This window comes from Necator americanus, chromosome II, assembly GCF_031761385.1.
Source record: "Necator americanus strain Aroian chromosome II, whole genome shotgun sequence".
Taxonomy (NCBI): domain Eukaryota; kingdom Metazoa; phylum Nematoda; class Chromadorea; order Rhabditida; family Ancylostomatidae; genus Necator; species Necator americanus.
The window spans coordinates 11,713,597-11,730,042 of record NC_087372.1 but is presented as its reverse complement, the minus strand read 5'-3'; the positions used below and the strand labels follow the sequence as shown (position 1 = coordinate 11,730,042).

The 16,446-nt window shown below is 43.9% G+C and overlaps 2 protein-coding genes across 2 annotated transcripts; one reads left to right on the top strand and one right to left on the bottom strand.

Annotated features, from left to right (window-relative positions):
• Nucleotides 1–9,841: 9,841 nt before the first annotated feature.
• RB195_017567 (uncharacterized protein) lies at nt 9,842–11,141 on the top strand (the record flags this gene model as incomplete). Its single annotated transcript, XM_064184619.1, has 2 exons — nt 9,842–10,040; nt 10,813–11,141. 2 exons carry the CDS (start codon nt 9,842–9,844, stop codon nt 11,139–11,141), a joined length of 528 nt encoding a protein of 175 aa, XP_064040500.1.
• A 306-nt stretch (nt 11,142–11,447) lies between these two features.
• RB195_017566 (uncharacterized protein) lies at nt 11,448–14,393 on the bottom strand (the record flags this gene model as incomplete). Its single annotated transcript, XM_064184618.1, has 1 exon — nt 11,448–14,393. The coding sequence occupies one exon, from the start codon at nt 14,391–14,393 to the stop codon at nt 11,448–11,450; it is 2,946 nt and encodes a 981-aa protein (XP_064040499.1).
• Nucleotides 14,394–16,446: the final 2,053 nt, after the last annotated feature.

Below are 16,446 nucleotides of genomic sequence, written 5' to 3'. Positions count from 1 at the left end.
ACCATAATGAAGAGTTTTACGTAGAAATGAATGTAAATGTATGTAACGAGACATGTCACGTCGGAAATGTAAGCATCCTACCCCTCTTTTTTAAGTAATCACAAAAGCCGCCACCATTCCTTTAGACATAACACAAGGAGGATGCCAAGCAGTTTTGTTCGAGTTACCCTAAGGATGTTCTCCAGCACAACTCGAAAAGGTCATAAAATGTAGTACTAGACAGAACTACTGAAGGAAGATCTGAGGATTCTCGACATCGACACTCATTCAGGGGTTACGCAAAGTTTTGTGGAACATGAAACAACAATGGATGGACAGATTCCGGTCGAATCGGAGGATCAAACAGGATGTCGTTAGAATTAATCGCGTGCACCGGCAAAGATGCAGATAACAGACCCTGACATAAATACGGCTTAAAATTTCGCTGCCGTACTACCCGCTTGTTGGTAGCGCGTAGGTAGCCTTTCATCTCCGACACCACTAAGCACTTCTAGCGACTGTAGGAGCGTACAACTTATAGCGACTGTGGCCATGCTTTAAAATTAGAGAAAATAGCTAGGTAAACAGCTAATAAAATTATTAGGAACAACAACTTTATTTAGTCCAAATAGAGGCGAACGCTGTCTGCTTATGTTCTAGAAACGCATTCTGGAAGCGAATGAGTATATGGTGTATAATTACAATACACAAATTCTAGTCTGCGCTACTGCAGTCATTGTAGCCGGTAGTTGAGTAGAAGCTTTATTGGTCTTCACCACTGGTACTCCCGCTTCTTTTTGGTAAAGAAAGCATTGGTACTATTTCCATCGCGTGTAAGGGGTGCATATTGGTTTCGCATCTTGCAAACGACAAAAAGATTTCAGTGAAGGCTTTGCGAAGAAAATTGGTTTGGGGCTTTTCCTGTTGTGCCTTTCCTATTCCATGAGATCCAGTAGCTCATTTCACTTGTCTTACGGAGTTGGTTGAAACTCACAATGTATCCAGCTCATCTTTCTTTAATCTAGCTTTTTTCATTGGATGAAAAAAACTTTAAGTTCACTCGCTTGCTTTCGCAATACAAGACACCCAAAGGGTGAACTCTTAGTATAGTGTCTTTAGTTACACAAGCGCATCTTTTTCTTGCTTGCGAATTCTGGTATACCAAAGGAGGTCAAAGCAAAGGGAACGTCGTTATCAAAAAGGCATGCGCAGAGCAGTGAGTTTTCATTCTTCTCTGTACATCTTTGATGTATTCACACACTCTTCTTCACAGCTCGAAGCGCAAGCCGCCGAATATGTTCACATGCAGACCATTTATTTACATGGCTGAGACATCTGCATTTATCCATCGGGAAACATCAATGACCTTTTCGACTTCTTTCAGGTTCGGCTGTGAACTTATTTTCCTACTTCTATGTTTTCTTCTGTAGTATTCTCTCGTTTATTTTTCTGAGCCTTTTAAATGGTTGTTTTTCGTCCCTTTTAAAAATTTTATACCTTACTCGGTGTCCTTTATGGACACTCAAATTTTACAAACAACTTCAGCAGCTTCAATCTCTTCTAATCGCAAAAAGTGAAGGCTGCCCGCAGACTTCAGAGCCGCGCAGGCGGCGCGGTTCGCCTGGTCTGTGCTTCGATGGTTGTTGGCTGTTCACAACAGTGCGCTCAATACCCACCAAATCGTAGAGCCGCCAAACCACGCTGCCCGCGCGGCTCTGAACTCTGCGGGCAGCCGGAGTTGCGATTTGTCACCTCTTACCCCAGTATGGACGTAACTGCACGCTGAGAGAATCATAGAAACTAAAAATGAGTACAACCTGTGATAACACTAGCCTGTTTATAAGCACATTCAAATTAAACTATTATTAGCACATTTAAGTCGTTATTGTTACCAAGTAAAAGTGCACAACATCTGGTTATCTAACGTTTAGATTTCGTGAAGTGGACAAGTTGGCGACGCAACATTTCTGAAGGGGAGAGAGAATTTATTACCACACACCCTCATGAAGAAGCGTAATGCTACTGTACGCTTATATTGTGGAAAGAAAGCCCTTCACAAGTGATAAGCTTACTTCAGCATCGTTTACTGATTCGTCGTTCACTGTGTATTTGGTAGACTAGACTAAACTATACTTTTTCAATAACTTTCTTTCCAAATTTCATGTAAGCAGCGATAAGCCACAATTAATGTAGAATTTAGGCAAAACGGAGTTGTGAGGCGTCACTGCTGCCCAATTTCCGAGAACCTTTCTTAAACACTCTTTTTTGTTGTTTATCTTTATGTGAAAAGTGTGGATGGTCGTAAGTAGTATTCCACGTAAATATGAACAACAATAAAATTTCGGCTAAAAAGTCTTCTCAATAATCGCGTATCAGTCCTTCAATTCAATTTTCAATCCAAGAATTCTACTCCGTGAATACTTAAGGCTGAGTTACAAGGCCGTCGCTGCAGTGCCGCTTGCTCTGTGCAGTACTTTCTGCCACAAAGCATAATAAGGAATAAAGTAAAAAGAAATGAGTAGTGGTACTGTTTTCTCTCATATAGGGTAAGGAAATAAAGTGTACGGCGTTGATCAATCCCTAAAGGTATCACAGCGGAATATCTTAGCAACTACGTTACACCCACAATTTGGGATAGGGTTGTCTGAGCATACTCGGCCGTTTTCGCGTCGTGTATTTGCAAAATCGCTTACTACAATCAAAAACGACCACCATATCCTTAACAGGCGCACCGAGGAGGTTTCAGATGGTTTTTTTTTTACTATACTTTACTATTTTACTTTTTTATTTTTTACTATAGAGCGACATAAAACGAAAATCAGTCAATAAAAATAATGTTTAAATGCAGATAGACAGTTTTTTAAAATATGTCCAATTTCCTCAGATAATTTCAAATAAACAGGCAGCGTTTCAGTTATCCTTGAGTACCGGTGTATTGACAGTCTATCTTTTAACAAAGTGGTTATCTCGTCCGTTAACAATTACTGTAGTATTCGTGAGAAGTATAACAGACTGCAGAGACCAGTGTCTGAGCCTCCCTGAATACACAGAAACCAGAAATCAATTAATACATCGCATCGAAAATTTTGTCTATAATACTCGTTATTAGCATGTATTATAGTAGATCTTCTGCTAGCGAGAACTTATCTCCCTCGATTGAAAGCTATAGGTCAGAATCAATGAAAAATACAGTCGAAATGAATAACTAACTGGACAACTGTTTTCATTCAAAAGATACCTGAATGCCCCCAGTTCCTCAAACTACTCGGACAATGAAATCTTGCTTTGCTAGTTTAACTACATGAGACATCTCGATGCTGCGAGAACATACGAAGCACTTTTATATTTAAAAAAAAAATGAGCAGCGTACAAAATGCCATTAGCTCCCACCGTCTACCTCTGTGCAATTATCCAACATTTAGGCAAAAACAGTGCTTTGAAACTCGTTTTGGAAAAGGAATAGAATAGTGGATGAGCAAATATTAATGCAAATATTATTAATATTAAGAAAGTAGATTGGGGATGTGTTGCATATGCATAAGTAGCAGAAGATAGACCTGCTTCAGTGACCCTTCTTATTTCCAAGCTACTTTCGGCGAATATTCTTTAATTTTTTACTACCTTACTAATACAACTACATCATGTTTGGATAACTTTACAAAATCCTTGATGTTCAGTTACAATATTCAGTTAAACATATTTATTTGTTAAATTATATAAAGGCTATGACCAGGAAAATAATTTTTTAACTGCCAGTTTTCACGTAGTATTTAAGTTTTTTCCTTAATAATAAGTAATTAACTAATTAATTAATAATTATAACAATCGATTCTTCAGTTCTTCATCTTGTGACATTCCGTGAAGAGGAAGGATTTGAGGCTCTCCAGGGTTAAATTTATTTTATCCTGACAGAGAAACTGAAGGCTTGAATTTTTCGACATTTAGATTGGATACGTGGAAATGAAGAATTTTGGAACAGCGTGTTTGAGTTTTTATTGAAAAGTAGCGTTCTTGATAGGGTTTTTAGGTTTGTCTTCTGTGATGGCCTTTTTGGTAGAGTGTTTACGTTTGCCCTCAACAATTGCCTTCTTAATAGAATGTTTGTTTCCTCGATAATAGCATTCTTGATAGCACCTCCTTTCTTCTTCTTTATTCTTGTGACATTCCGTAAAGAGGAAGGATTTCGACTAAGTTTTTCGAGCATGAGTTTCTTTTGCCCTGATAGAGCCATTAAACGCTTCTGTTTCGGGATACCTAGATTGGATTCGTGCAAGGGTATAGTTTTTGTCAAAAAGTGTTTAAATTTGTCTCAATTACAGCCTTCTTGATAGTTGTTCCTTCGTTCTTTCGTTCTTCTTCTTTTGAGAAAATCCCAATGATCCTCTCTACTTGCCGGCGAGAATTTTCATCACTTTGTAGTCTTTTCAGGAAGTTGTTTCTTCCATTTCTCATCGTGCATTCCTTTTCACATACTCTTACCTAAAAATTATTCTTGTTTCTTCCACGTCTGCCGTAGACGACCAAAACGCATTTTCCTTCATCTGCGTCATCAAAACCATATTTGTGATTCACTTGAATAATATTCCCCATTTTACTCATTTTTCACATTTAGAAGTCAGGGACGAATACATAGAACAAGATTTCGAAAAGCTAAAAATATTTGAAATTTGAATTTACGATTAGACGGAATCTTAGAATGTGGACGTTTTCCTCGCAAGAATCATCTTATCATTTTCACTTTAGAGTGACTAACTTGGCTTGATTTAATCGGCTGGCTGATATTATCGCCTGGCGCGATTCCTCGCATCTTCACCGAGATGTGTAGCGCCTGAACAAAGCTGTCCTCGCCGAATGTCTTCATGTCCTCTTTCACCACCTCAGCCCAGGACTTCCGTTTTCGGCCAGGTGGCCTTTTCCAACTTTAACCCGAACTAGTTAAATGAAGCGATCTGCTGATCTCTTCAGTATATGTCCCAAGAAGCAAAGACGATCTTCTGTAGCTTCTTTCAATGACGGTGCAAGATGTTGATACGTCCCGCGCGCCCCGACACACCACATGGATTTTGCATAAAGATCTTAATGTGGAATAACTAGGCCAAAAGTAGCCAGGCAGCCCTCTTAACAGTTTCTTTTCTGTACAGTCAAGCCTCTCCATCATCGTAGACGTGCTGTCCAAGTCTCCGATCCGTACTTCATGATAAGGCGAATTGTGGATAAGTACACTTGCAGCTTAATTTCGTTATTGATGAGGGTCAACCATTCATTCATTCATTCGTTGAGGAGTAGTTAGTTACAGAACTGACCTTAGCGCATATTGGCTGATTACTATATTCGTTGTTCTTCAGCATACAACTCAAATAACAGAATTTATCCACAAGTTCGATAGGTCGTCCATCCACCCTCATTCCCGTTCGAGGTCTCAAAGAGACCCACATGTGCTAGCACATATCAATACATAGATGTAGTCTGCAAGGTTGACAACTTGTTGAAGTTTCGTACTGCTTCTGCCAATATAACAACGTCATCCGCGTTATGGATGCTTCACTAACAGAAATTCCGTTAGCAGTGTTGAGGACCAGATAACAACTTTTCTTCTTGCCGTACTGTTTTAGTAAAGCATTGTAAGCTGGGGTTGTGGCGACTACTAGCACTTATAGTGTCGTGATAATAATGTTGATGGCTCGTGTATCCAACAGAATAGAAAACCAACAATAACAGATTCTCAAGTGGGTCTTCTTAATCTTCACACTTCTTCTATACAATATGCGAACCCCACCGAGCCCATCTTCTTTATGTCTCGCGTAGAAGTACCTGTAACTTGGGTAATTAAACCATGAAAATATTAAAATAGATTGAATAATATGAGGCACATTGAAGCGAGATATATACAAATAGAATTAAAAGACATAGTACGAAAGGAAATATAAGGGGACTAAGTATTCAAGGGGCGTAATCATGAATAAGCAAATATTTTAGCATTAACATAAGAGGGTAAATATGAGTGAAATAATCCCACGGATTGAAGTGTTGTAAATGGAGTTAACGAGTCGGGTGTGAGTGGAGTCAGTTTTCGAGGAGGTGTATTTGTACGTACTTCCCTAAATGCATCGCTTTCTTTTGGCGGTGGCTGATCCTCCAGTCGCTTTCTTTTGTCCCAGGTGGCTGGTATCGCGCCTGCAGCTGGCTATGACACACTGGCTGAAGCTAACTTTTGTAGTCTAAGCGCGTGAGAACAGCGATACAAAGGCTTTCCAGCTGATTATTGTCCTCCCATGGCTATTCAAACTCCTTTGCTCTTGACATCCATTCGTTATCGCGATCTTGCAGTGCACGCCGCAACTTCCTTTTCTTAGTTGAGATCATCATTACTAGAAGAAGTGGCGACACATACAGAATTGTACGTGGATGTTGTCTCCGCAAATGCAAAGGCAAATTTCTTTTGCAGCATTCTGACCGGAAGCGTTGCCCTTGCAGTATCCCGGACACACCTTGTGAAGGAATCCGCAACGCAAAGTTTCTTCCTTCTCCGTACGCGAACATGAATGGACACACACTGGCTGAATTTCGTTTTGCATTCTTCATCTTTGAGACCTGCGATTTCGGTTTTCGTTTGAGGAGAAATTCATTGGTTTTTCATTGGTACCGTATTTTAAGGCTGAAAAGAACTAGACGTGGTCAGAGTTGACTTGTAACTCCCTAAATAGCTCTGGATTTTCGTATATCTGACAAAGGGATGATCTTCGTCAGAACGTAATCCGATGGCGTCAATGATTCTTCTTAAGCGTGGGTGCAATGATGAAGTTCGTCCGCTCGCAAAGGTCGACGTCGCAGACGTCCTATGTTTACTCCGTGGGATAGAACCACTTTCTATGCACCTCAGATTGTACCTCAAGCCTCATATTTACATCCACATCAATTGCGACACTTGGTATCTTGGATACCAACGTATTGAGTTCATCATAAAACGTGTCCTTGTTGTAGTCCTCAGCGGTCTCCATAAGTGCGTGAGCACTTACGACACACAATTCACGTCGCCTGCAATCCCACAATTTTACGAAGGCGCATCTTGACAACGTTGATCCAGACTCCTTCACCAGTTGCTTTAATCGTTCCTAATAGCTATTGCGCAGCCTCCTACTTCCCTTTCATCAGCATCGCCACAGCAGATGGTGCAATTGTTGATAGTTATGCGAGGGCGATCCCTGATGCGTGTTTCCTGCAATGTAGCAAACTATGCGTGCAGATATCGCAGAAATCTGGATAGAGCAGCTTGTTGGAATCCGCTTGACAACGACAGGCAGTTACGGGACGGATGTTTGTTTCCCTCGGAAATTCGGCCTTCGACCATAGTATGGTCTCTGGTATGGTGCTGGACTACAGCACCTTTTTGAAATGTATGGGAAGCTCCTGCCATACAATAGTGCAGATTATATAGCTCGTACGCTTCCAAGGCGTATACTCAAATGCCTTATTGCGTTTATTACAATCAGGGCACCCCTTGCAGATAACAATCAGACTTGTATATCCCTAGGGCCATCACGTGCAAGTACCAGTTAAGTTGTACACAGCCCTCATGTTCCAGTACTGCCAGAACCTCCTGTGCTCATCCATGTGGTATTGTTAAAAGAACGTTCTATAGATAAAGAAATCATCCTTAGTTATAATTATTCAATTTTTCTTACAAAAATAATTACATGTTCTATACTACACTACTGAAAAATCTAAAAATACGACGTCGAGGAGGATCCATGTCTAGTCGGTTCAAAACGACCTGATGCTTGGTGCAGTTGCGCAAGCTGCAACGTTCGAAGCAGTGCGGTAGAGCCAGCGGTTAGGAGAGGAGACGCTCCATGGCAGCATTCAACGGTCCAAGCCGAGTGAAGCTAGCCATGGTCCCACATTCAGCTCAACCGCTATCCTTCTCATGAGCTTTTTCGTGTAGCTCAACTGTTAGCCTTTTCGCGTAGTCCAATCAGTAACGTGCCTTTTCTGCAACTGCGCTGTCATCCAAACCATCCTGACCCGATTATAACCAACCGGTAATCATACGCTCGGCATTTTTTCTTTTTAGAGAACAAATTTCAGCAAGACCATAGCCCACAAAAATGTTTGGACCAACCAAGATCTTGAAATGAAGGCAATGACCAGCTGAGGCTAACTTAATTGGTCTATTTCTCGTGTAAAAAATGAGAAAACGTCTCATTTTTTACACGAGAAAAAACTCAAAAACAACGCTATCTAGAACGAAATTACGTTTTATTACGACGTTACTCGAATCCATTGCGGATAGTTGTCGCGCTTCCTTGCAAAAACGTATTGCTGAGAATTTCTTAGTACAAATAATTCTTCTTCTGTGTTTATCTAGATAAGTGGCAGGTTTGTGGACACAATTAGCTTTAAACCGATATGATATAGCATACTTCTTCACTCAATAGGTCGTCATCGTATCACTGGAAGCGACTTTTACGCATTTTCTAGGCAACGGAGATCATGTCAACTTCTTGCCGACTATCCCCATTCCGGATGCGGTTGAAGCGAGGGACACCAGTCGTCCGTCGCTGAATATTCATTGTCATCACTTAGAGACAGCGTTCGTCCTCTTTAGGCAGGAGCAGTGCTCGGCGCTATAGAGCGCAGCAAGTTGAATGTCGGTTTCATATCATTGACCTAAGAGGGTCCGACATCCTCTAGTCACAGAATATTCTGATGGTTGCTAGCCGCTTTAGCCACGCATAGTTTATATTGGCGATGACCAAAACATGCAACGCTGTCGTAGAATGCATGACGATCCCAAATATTTCAAAGTGACTATCCTTGTAAGGTCTATCTAGTTGGATTCTTACCAATATCGTTTATACCAGTCGTCATGTGCTTTGACTTTTGACAATGAGAAAAAGCGCAAATCGCGCTAGCTCTTGAGATGAAAAGAAGCAAAAGTCGCTGCATTCTTATCTGTATTTTTCTATTCTATTCCTTATTATTTAACTTGATTGCATCACTACAACATGCTTTCTCAGAAAAACTAATCGAATAAATCCAAATCGTCTACACTGATCAACGAAGTTCAGTGCAGGGGGCTGCGGAATTTCTCATTTCCGTTGTAGGCCATCAGATCTCAACTCTCTTTCCGATGCGTTCCATAAACCTCGTGGATACCACAACGGTTGATGTTCTGATGTCTGCTGTATGGGCGCTACTTGTCGCCGTTATTATTGCGTCTCAAGACAATGAAGAGCTGTTGTAGCGGATGTGTCGGATCATAGGTTAGCAAGGTTTGCGCTACGTCACAGCCGTCAAAACGTCAGAGCACATGACAACTGACGTTAACAAGACGTGCATCATCAGCTTTAGCGGCACAGACCTTCCAAGCAACTAGCATATAGTAATTGCAATTAGCATATAGCAATTGCATGACTAAGCTGGCCAGCAACCATCAGAGCGTGCTCTGAGACGAGAGGATGCGGGGCCCTGTTAAGTCAAAAGTGAGCAGAACCGTCGTTCGAATTCCTGCGCTCTGTGGTGCAGAATGCTTTAAAGCACTTGCAGAATGCGAATGGCGCTTCGAAATGAAAATGATGGTGACGGAAATGAATATGCAGCGATGGAAACTTTGTGTTACTCGCCTTGACCACATCTGTCGCACAGCGCTAGCGTAACTTTGCAGGATCGGCGGCGCTTTGCTTCCAGCAACGTTAACCCATGTGTTGTTAACAGAACAAATTCGAAACAAACTGTGTGGTACCACATTTTCGTTTTATCACAAAAATTCAAAGTCGAAATCCATTTAGACAATACAAGCTGTACACAAAGGATAGAACCGACCACCTAAGTAAAGTTCATTTCAATGTGTTTCCCACTATGTATGGTGCTGGTTTTTTTTGTCAGTATCTCCAGTACCTTTGGAGAAGACGTTGCCGATAGCTATGCTACAACTGAAGATTACGAAGATGGTTTCATCATCACCGAAAACTATACTGAAGACGTGAACCAAAATGTAACGGATTCTAGCGGAAGGCCAGTTGAAACAACCCACACATTTGACTATGAAGATGATAACCAAGGTATAGTGGATTAGTTGTTTATTAGGACAATCCATTTTAGTTAAATAAATAAAGTGAAGTATAGGCTGAACAGAAAGAAGAATAGAGATAGAATTACAATAGAAAATAATCAATAATATAGTCACCATCATTAACCACAGCTAACGGTCAGGTTGGCGCTCTCTTTCTCGCACAACTGGGGAGACTTGGAGTCGAAGAAGTTGCTGACTGCCCGTTCGACATCTTCGAACTTGGTGAAGATTTTCTTAGCTAGGAAAGCCTTGAAGGGCGGTAATAAGCAGCAGTTTGAGGAAACAGCAGGGAGGACAGGGAGATAAGGCACCGTGTCCTAGCCTAACTACTCCAGTTTTTCACGGGTCTCCTTAGCTACATGAGCCTAGCGTTATCGCGGAAGAGGTGCACCGAAACTTGTCTCGACCGTTTTTCTGTAACGATCGATGCGCTTCTGGAGCTGACTAGCATATATGGAACCGGTGACGGCGTGGCCTTGTAGGAACAGCTCATAAAATAGCATTGCCCTCGAATCCCAGGAGCAACAAAAGAGACACTTTTTGGGGTGCAAGGCCGAATTGGCTTGCGTCGCTCCTTGAGGTAACCACACGGCACGTGCGCGTTAGAGTCGCAGTGGACCCAACTCTCGTCTCCATTATAAGATCTTCAAGAAACTTCTTTTGATGCGGGAAGAAGGAGAGATTGACATATGGATACCCAAGTAAGCCGGGTGCCATCCGTCAAGGTGTGAGGGATCCATCAAGCCAACACTTTCCTTTAGCCGAAGGCCTGGTGGCGACTGATAACTGTTTAATGGCTACACTCGAGTCTCGTCACAAGACTGCGAGTGTTGATCTCCAGATCTTCTTCTACAGCGTCGAGAATGGGAGAGTCTTCGACAGTGTGGGGTATCCCGACCAGGGCTTGTCTTTGAAGTCGGTGTCTATCCTGTGTTTGAAGTCGATGTTTATCAAACCAGCGCTTGACAGTTCAGATGGTAGTGGTGGCCTCGCCCAATCTGCTGTTGATGTTGCGGGCCGCTACCGTTGCTCCGATGCCGCGACGCCATTCATAGAAGATGACAGCTCAAAGTTGCTCTTCTGTAATTGACATCGTGATCTGAATTAAAGAAGGCCCCAGGGCTGTGTATACCTATTGTTGAGAAGCCTCGACAATGTTCTATAACCACAACATGGTGCAACATGGATTCCGCCCAAAAATGGAAGTTTCGAAAAATGGGTGAGAAGACTTTCTGTTAGGCCTGGTCACGGTCGCAAGTCCGATTGTTACCAGTAGGTGATGGACCTGTTTTTGCTAAACGCAAACAAGCATCTCAGTGTACGTTTTGAAAACAGGACAGCTACATAACTCGCAATGCTTTGCATATACTTACTTAGATACTTAGATGGCCCGTCTTCACTCGACGTGTGGACCCGAGCATCTCTTCCACTCGTTTCGTTCCCTCGCCATTGTCATCCAAGATGTTCTCAAGCTTCGGGAGTGACGTTGACGAGGTCCTTGAGCCGTATCCAGCTGAGCTCTCAGCTGGTCCATCCGTGCAGCGAACACGTCACTCCATCTCGTTGGCGGTCTCCCTCGGGGGCGTTTAGCGTCCCTTGGGATCCACTCTAGCGTTCTTTTAGTCCATCTATCGTCGATTCTTCTCATGATGTGACCGGCCCATCTATGTTTTGCTTTCGATACATATTCCGCTGGGTCGCGAAGACGGGACATTCCTCTGAAGTCGGAGCTACGAAGACCGGCAAGGTGTTGTGTGCGCCGGTTAAACTTCAGGAGACATCTCTCAAGGGCTCTGTGGGTAGTAAGTAGCTTCCTAAACGTGGCCGCGGTGTCTGCCCACGTCTCCGCTGCGTAACAGAGCGCTGGAAGGACTGTCGAGTCGAACAGATGGGCACGAAGATCATGGTCCGTCAGTTGGTCCGTAGCTTCCCTGACGGCTGCGAATGCTGCCCATGCTGCTCTCATTCTTCTATTCAGTTCTTCCTTCAGGTCGTTTTCCATGTTCATAGAACGTCCGAGGTATACGTATGACGAAGTTTCCACGATTTGGGAGCCTTCAAGTTGTACTCCTCCGTCCTCGCAGTGCGCGCTCTTCATGAACTGTGTCTTCTTTCTGTTTATTCGTAGTCCTATTCTCTTCCCTGCTTCGTTCAATTCGTTGAGCATCGTTTCTGCTTCATTGGTGCTGCTCGAAAAGAGAACGATGTCGTCCGCGAAACGAAGGTTCGAAAGAAATCTTCCATCAACACGTATGCCCCTTTCTTCCCAGGATAGTGATTTCATTATCCATTGCAATGCAGCCGTGAACAGCTTCGGCGATATAGTATCGCCTTGTCGTACCCCCTTTCCAATGGGTATAGTGAGAGGGCGGTGGAAAAGCTGTATCCTAGTCGTGCATCGTTCGTAGCAATTGGCTAATGTCCTCACATACGACGCGTCCACACCTTGATCGACCAGCGCTGACAGTATTGCATTCGTTTCTACGCTGTCAAAGGCTTTCTCATAGTCGACGAAGGTTAGAACAAGGGGCAGGCGGTATTCCCGGCAAACCTCTATGACCCTCGACACGGTCTGGATGTGGTCCAAGCAGCTGAACCCTTGGCGGAATCCAGCTTGTTCTTGAGGCTGGGCTTCATCCAGCGTCCTAGATATGCGTGTGAGGATGATCTTGGTGAATACTTTGTATAACACGCTCAGCAAGCATATCGGACGGTAGTTCCGAAGGTCCTCTCGGTCACCTTTCTTATGGATAAGAACGGTTCGCGAGGTCTTCCACTGGTCTGGGATCCTTTCTTTCTGAAGATAGGATGTCATGTGCGCTGCTAAGATTACATGAAGCGGATGGCCACCAGCCCGAAGAAAGTCTGCTGATATAAAATCAGGTCCGGGGGCTGTGCCAGGTTTCATGCTCTTGATAGCGACTCGTACTTCCGAAGGGAGAATCCGTGGTGGAGCTTCGCCAGTGGGGATGATTGGGCTTGACACAGGAGTTGATGAACGGAAAAGGTTCGAGTAGAACCTCTCCGTAATGATTTCCATCTCACGACGAGAAGACGTGCGAGTCCCGTCTTCGCTCAGCAAGGTTGCTAGCGGAATATTATATTCGCGGAGATCCCTGCGGCACTTCTTTAGACTCGTTCTTCTTTGTGCTGCTTCTAGAATCTTCTTCTGCCTGTACTTCAAAAGATCCTCCTGCAACGCTTTTCTGCAGCTAGTGTTTGCTACTAACCGCTCAATGTGCGATGCATTCGGATCAAGCCTCAAAGCCCTTCTTCTTCCTAACAATTCCTTGGCGGTCTTCGAAATTCGATCCAAGTTTGTCGTGCGCGACTTCGAGGCACGTTCAGCACAGGCTCGTAATCCTCTGAGCAGCATCTCGTAGTCCACGTTTGGGTCCTCCTCGGTGTGCCAGTCACCTTTGGACAGGGAGTCCTCGAGTACGCAATCGTCGTAGACGACTTCTTTTCTCCTTCGTTGCCGATAGCAGATGTTCTTTTCCATCGTGTGGCTAAGTCGTATTTTCGCACGAAGGAGACGGTGATCAGAACCACTACAAAAGGATGGTACTACTGAGACGTCAAGTAGACACCACCTCCGGTTGGTGAGTATGTGGTCGATCTCCGCACGAGTCGTGCCATTGGGCGATTCCCATGTCCACCGACGATGATCTTTTTTCATGAAAAGAGAGTTCCCATGAAAGGGGCGAGCGGCGGACAACAGCCCAGCGAGACGATTTCCATTTTCATTCCGGTCCCCTAGTCCAAATCTTCCAATCCTGTATTCCTCTTCTGTGGCCTTTCCTAGTTTTGCGTTGAAGTCTCCGACAACGAATTTGTAAAAGGACTTCTCGTTGTGGACTACTTCCTCCAGCTCCTCGTAAAACGCGTCCAATTCGGAATCATCAGCTGCTGATGTTGGTGAATAGCAGTTGATGATACTGATGGATTTTTGGCGCAGAGGGCGGAGGCGAAGAATGGCCAGACGAGGTGACAGGATCTCGTGAGAATCGACGAGATGGACGACAGATGGGTGCACAACGAAACCAACACCGCCTACATTTCGCGACGGAACCTTCTCTCCACGAATGACGAGTGTACCGTCATTCATCTGTCGTACGTCGCTCCTTCTGCACTTGGTCTCCTGCAGAGCAATTACGTGAAATTTGATACGCTCTGCAGCTCCGAGAAGGGCATGCAGGTCGGCGTCTGTGGAAACTGTTCTCGCGTTGTAAGTACACAGTCTGAGACAGTCTCCATGGCGAGTCGTGCGTGTGTCGCCTTGGTCCAGAATCAATGACGTCCTGAGCAACCTGAGATTTGATCGCCTCTCACCGGTCGCCATACCGTCCGACGTCTGAGACGGCAGGGCCCAGTGTGCAGGGTACTGAGGCAGTGAATATGCTGGAGTGGCAAAGAGACTTTTCCCCAAACTAAGCAGCCATGCCACGGCGAGCTTAGCTTTCACCACAGGTCGTCGCCCAACCTATATGGATCAGGGAACCACCTTGCGACATTTTGCCAAGACGGTGGTGAATCTTAGCAGTGGTTTACTCTTAGCTAGGCTTCCGATTCCGAGAAGTCGGAATGTCGGATGTGTCGAACTCCTTCTCAGCTTGGGAGACCCTGCCGGAGGACGAACCTCCGCTGTGCATCGCAGTTCGACGCCCAGTGTCACCTCCACGCCACTATGAGGCGGTAAACCGCTGTGGAGGCTTTGCATATATGTCACACATTTCTGTAACACTGCAAAAGGCGCTGTAGTCCAGCACGCCGCCGGAGCATTTAACAGGTTAAATGCATGGAGGAAACAATGAACCTTTTGTATCACTGAACTGCCGGTCGCTGTCGATAGAAGTTCAAAAAATTACACTGTACTGCTGTTTTATCTCCTTGCACCTTCTTCTTCATTGCATAAACACACCTCAGAACATCGGACTATGGAAACCTTTTGGTATAATACTGAGAGCAGACAAATTGTGATTACGTTCAGGAGTAATCACGTGTCCAGCTCACGTGTCGATTGTCAACTCAAAGCGACTAGAGAGCAGCACATGCGGAAGACGACAGCTGTTAGACTTCACCTCGCTTATTTCGTGACAGGGAACATAGCTTCATCGAGACTAAAAAGTTTATAGCCTTCTGAAAAGGCGCCTTCGGTTTTAAGCTCCACCCACTTCTCTTCACCATAAGCTACGGTTTCAGAGAATGAGTCACAAAGTTCCAAGTCAACCGAATATCAACATAACTGCTTCGAAAAACATGGTATAAAAAACAAATTTCGCCAACGGATTTAAGTCTCAAACTCATGCAATCCAATTGGCATGCATCACGGCTAGAAAAGGCTGGGAATTATGGTGAAGACGACTGGATTAGAAATGCCTAGCTCTCTTCTACCACATTAAACCAGACCTCTGTGACTCGTTGGATAAATAAGGTTATCTCAATATCGATGTTGATCAAATGTGTGACAGACTTCTTCATCATGGATAGGCGAAAGGGATACAGGACCCGCGGAGGCACGTTATCCTTTTTTCGCTTAAAAAAATCATCCACCACGCAACCCCGGAATTACCCAGAAATATCGTTACTGCCGAGAGTTACTTCGTGTGTGACGCAGTGTGTAAGAGGTAAGGTTGTGAGAAAATGAAGATCCTTCAACGCCGTGCACTTTGCCCTTTATCCTCTAGCTGCTTGTCACACACAAGGTTGTTTAGTAAATTCCGGATTGGTATTTCAAATATAGGAAAGAAATCACGCGGTGGCGAACAAATGTATTTGTCCTATCGTCTTTGTCCTTAGGTTTTTTATCATGGTGATCGAAGTTTGGTAACATACCCAAACCCTGAGCAATTAGCTCTCTAGGAAAAATTCTGCGCTCCGTCGCCTACTAAAAGAACTAACTTTATTTGTTGACTACACTTCGATGCAACTTCAGGAAAGTTTTTTCGACTGACTGTCAAAATAAACCGAAGATCAATTCTGTCTTTGTTCGGATACAAAAGCTTCACTACCCAGAGTAGAAACTGTGGAGAGGAAAGGAGCTGTTACGACACCTTTAATGTTCAACCTTGCAACGGATAGTAGTACGTCAAGCACTGTTTAAGGTCAAGGCAGCGCAGACGAGTTTTTGGATGGCAATGGTATGTCATAAAGGAAAGTTTTACACAGAACTGAATGTGCATACCAAGAGAAGTAACGTGGGAAATATCAGCATCCTATCACCTCTTTAAGTAATCACCAAAAACCGTCACCATTTCTCTGAACATAACACATGAAGGATGAAGCCTGTCGAACCGCTTTGTCTGAATTACTTCGAAGATGTTTCTATGTGCAGCTCGAGAAGTTCGTAAAATAAAGTTCTACAGGACTGGTGGAGGAAGATCTGAGGGCCCTCA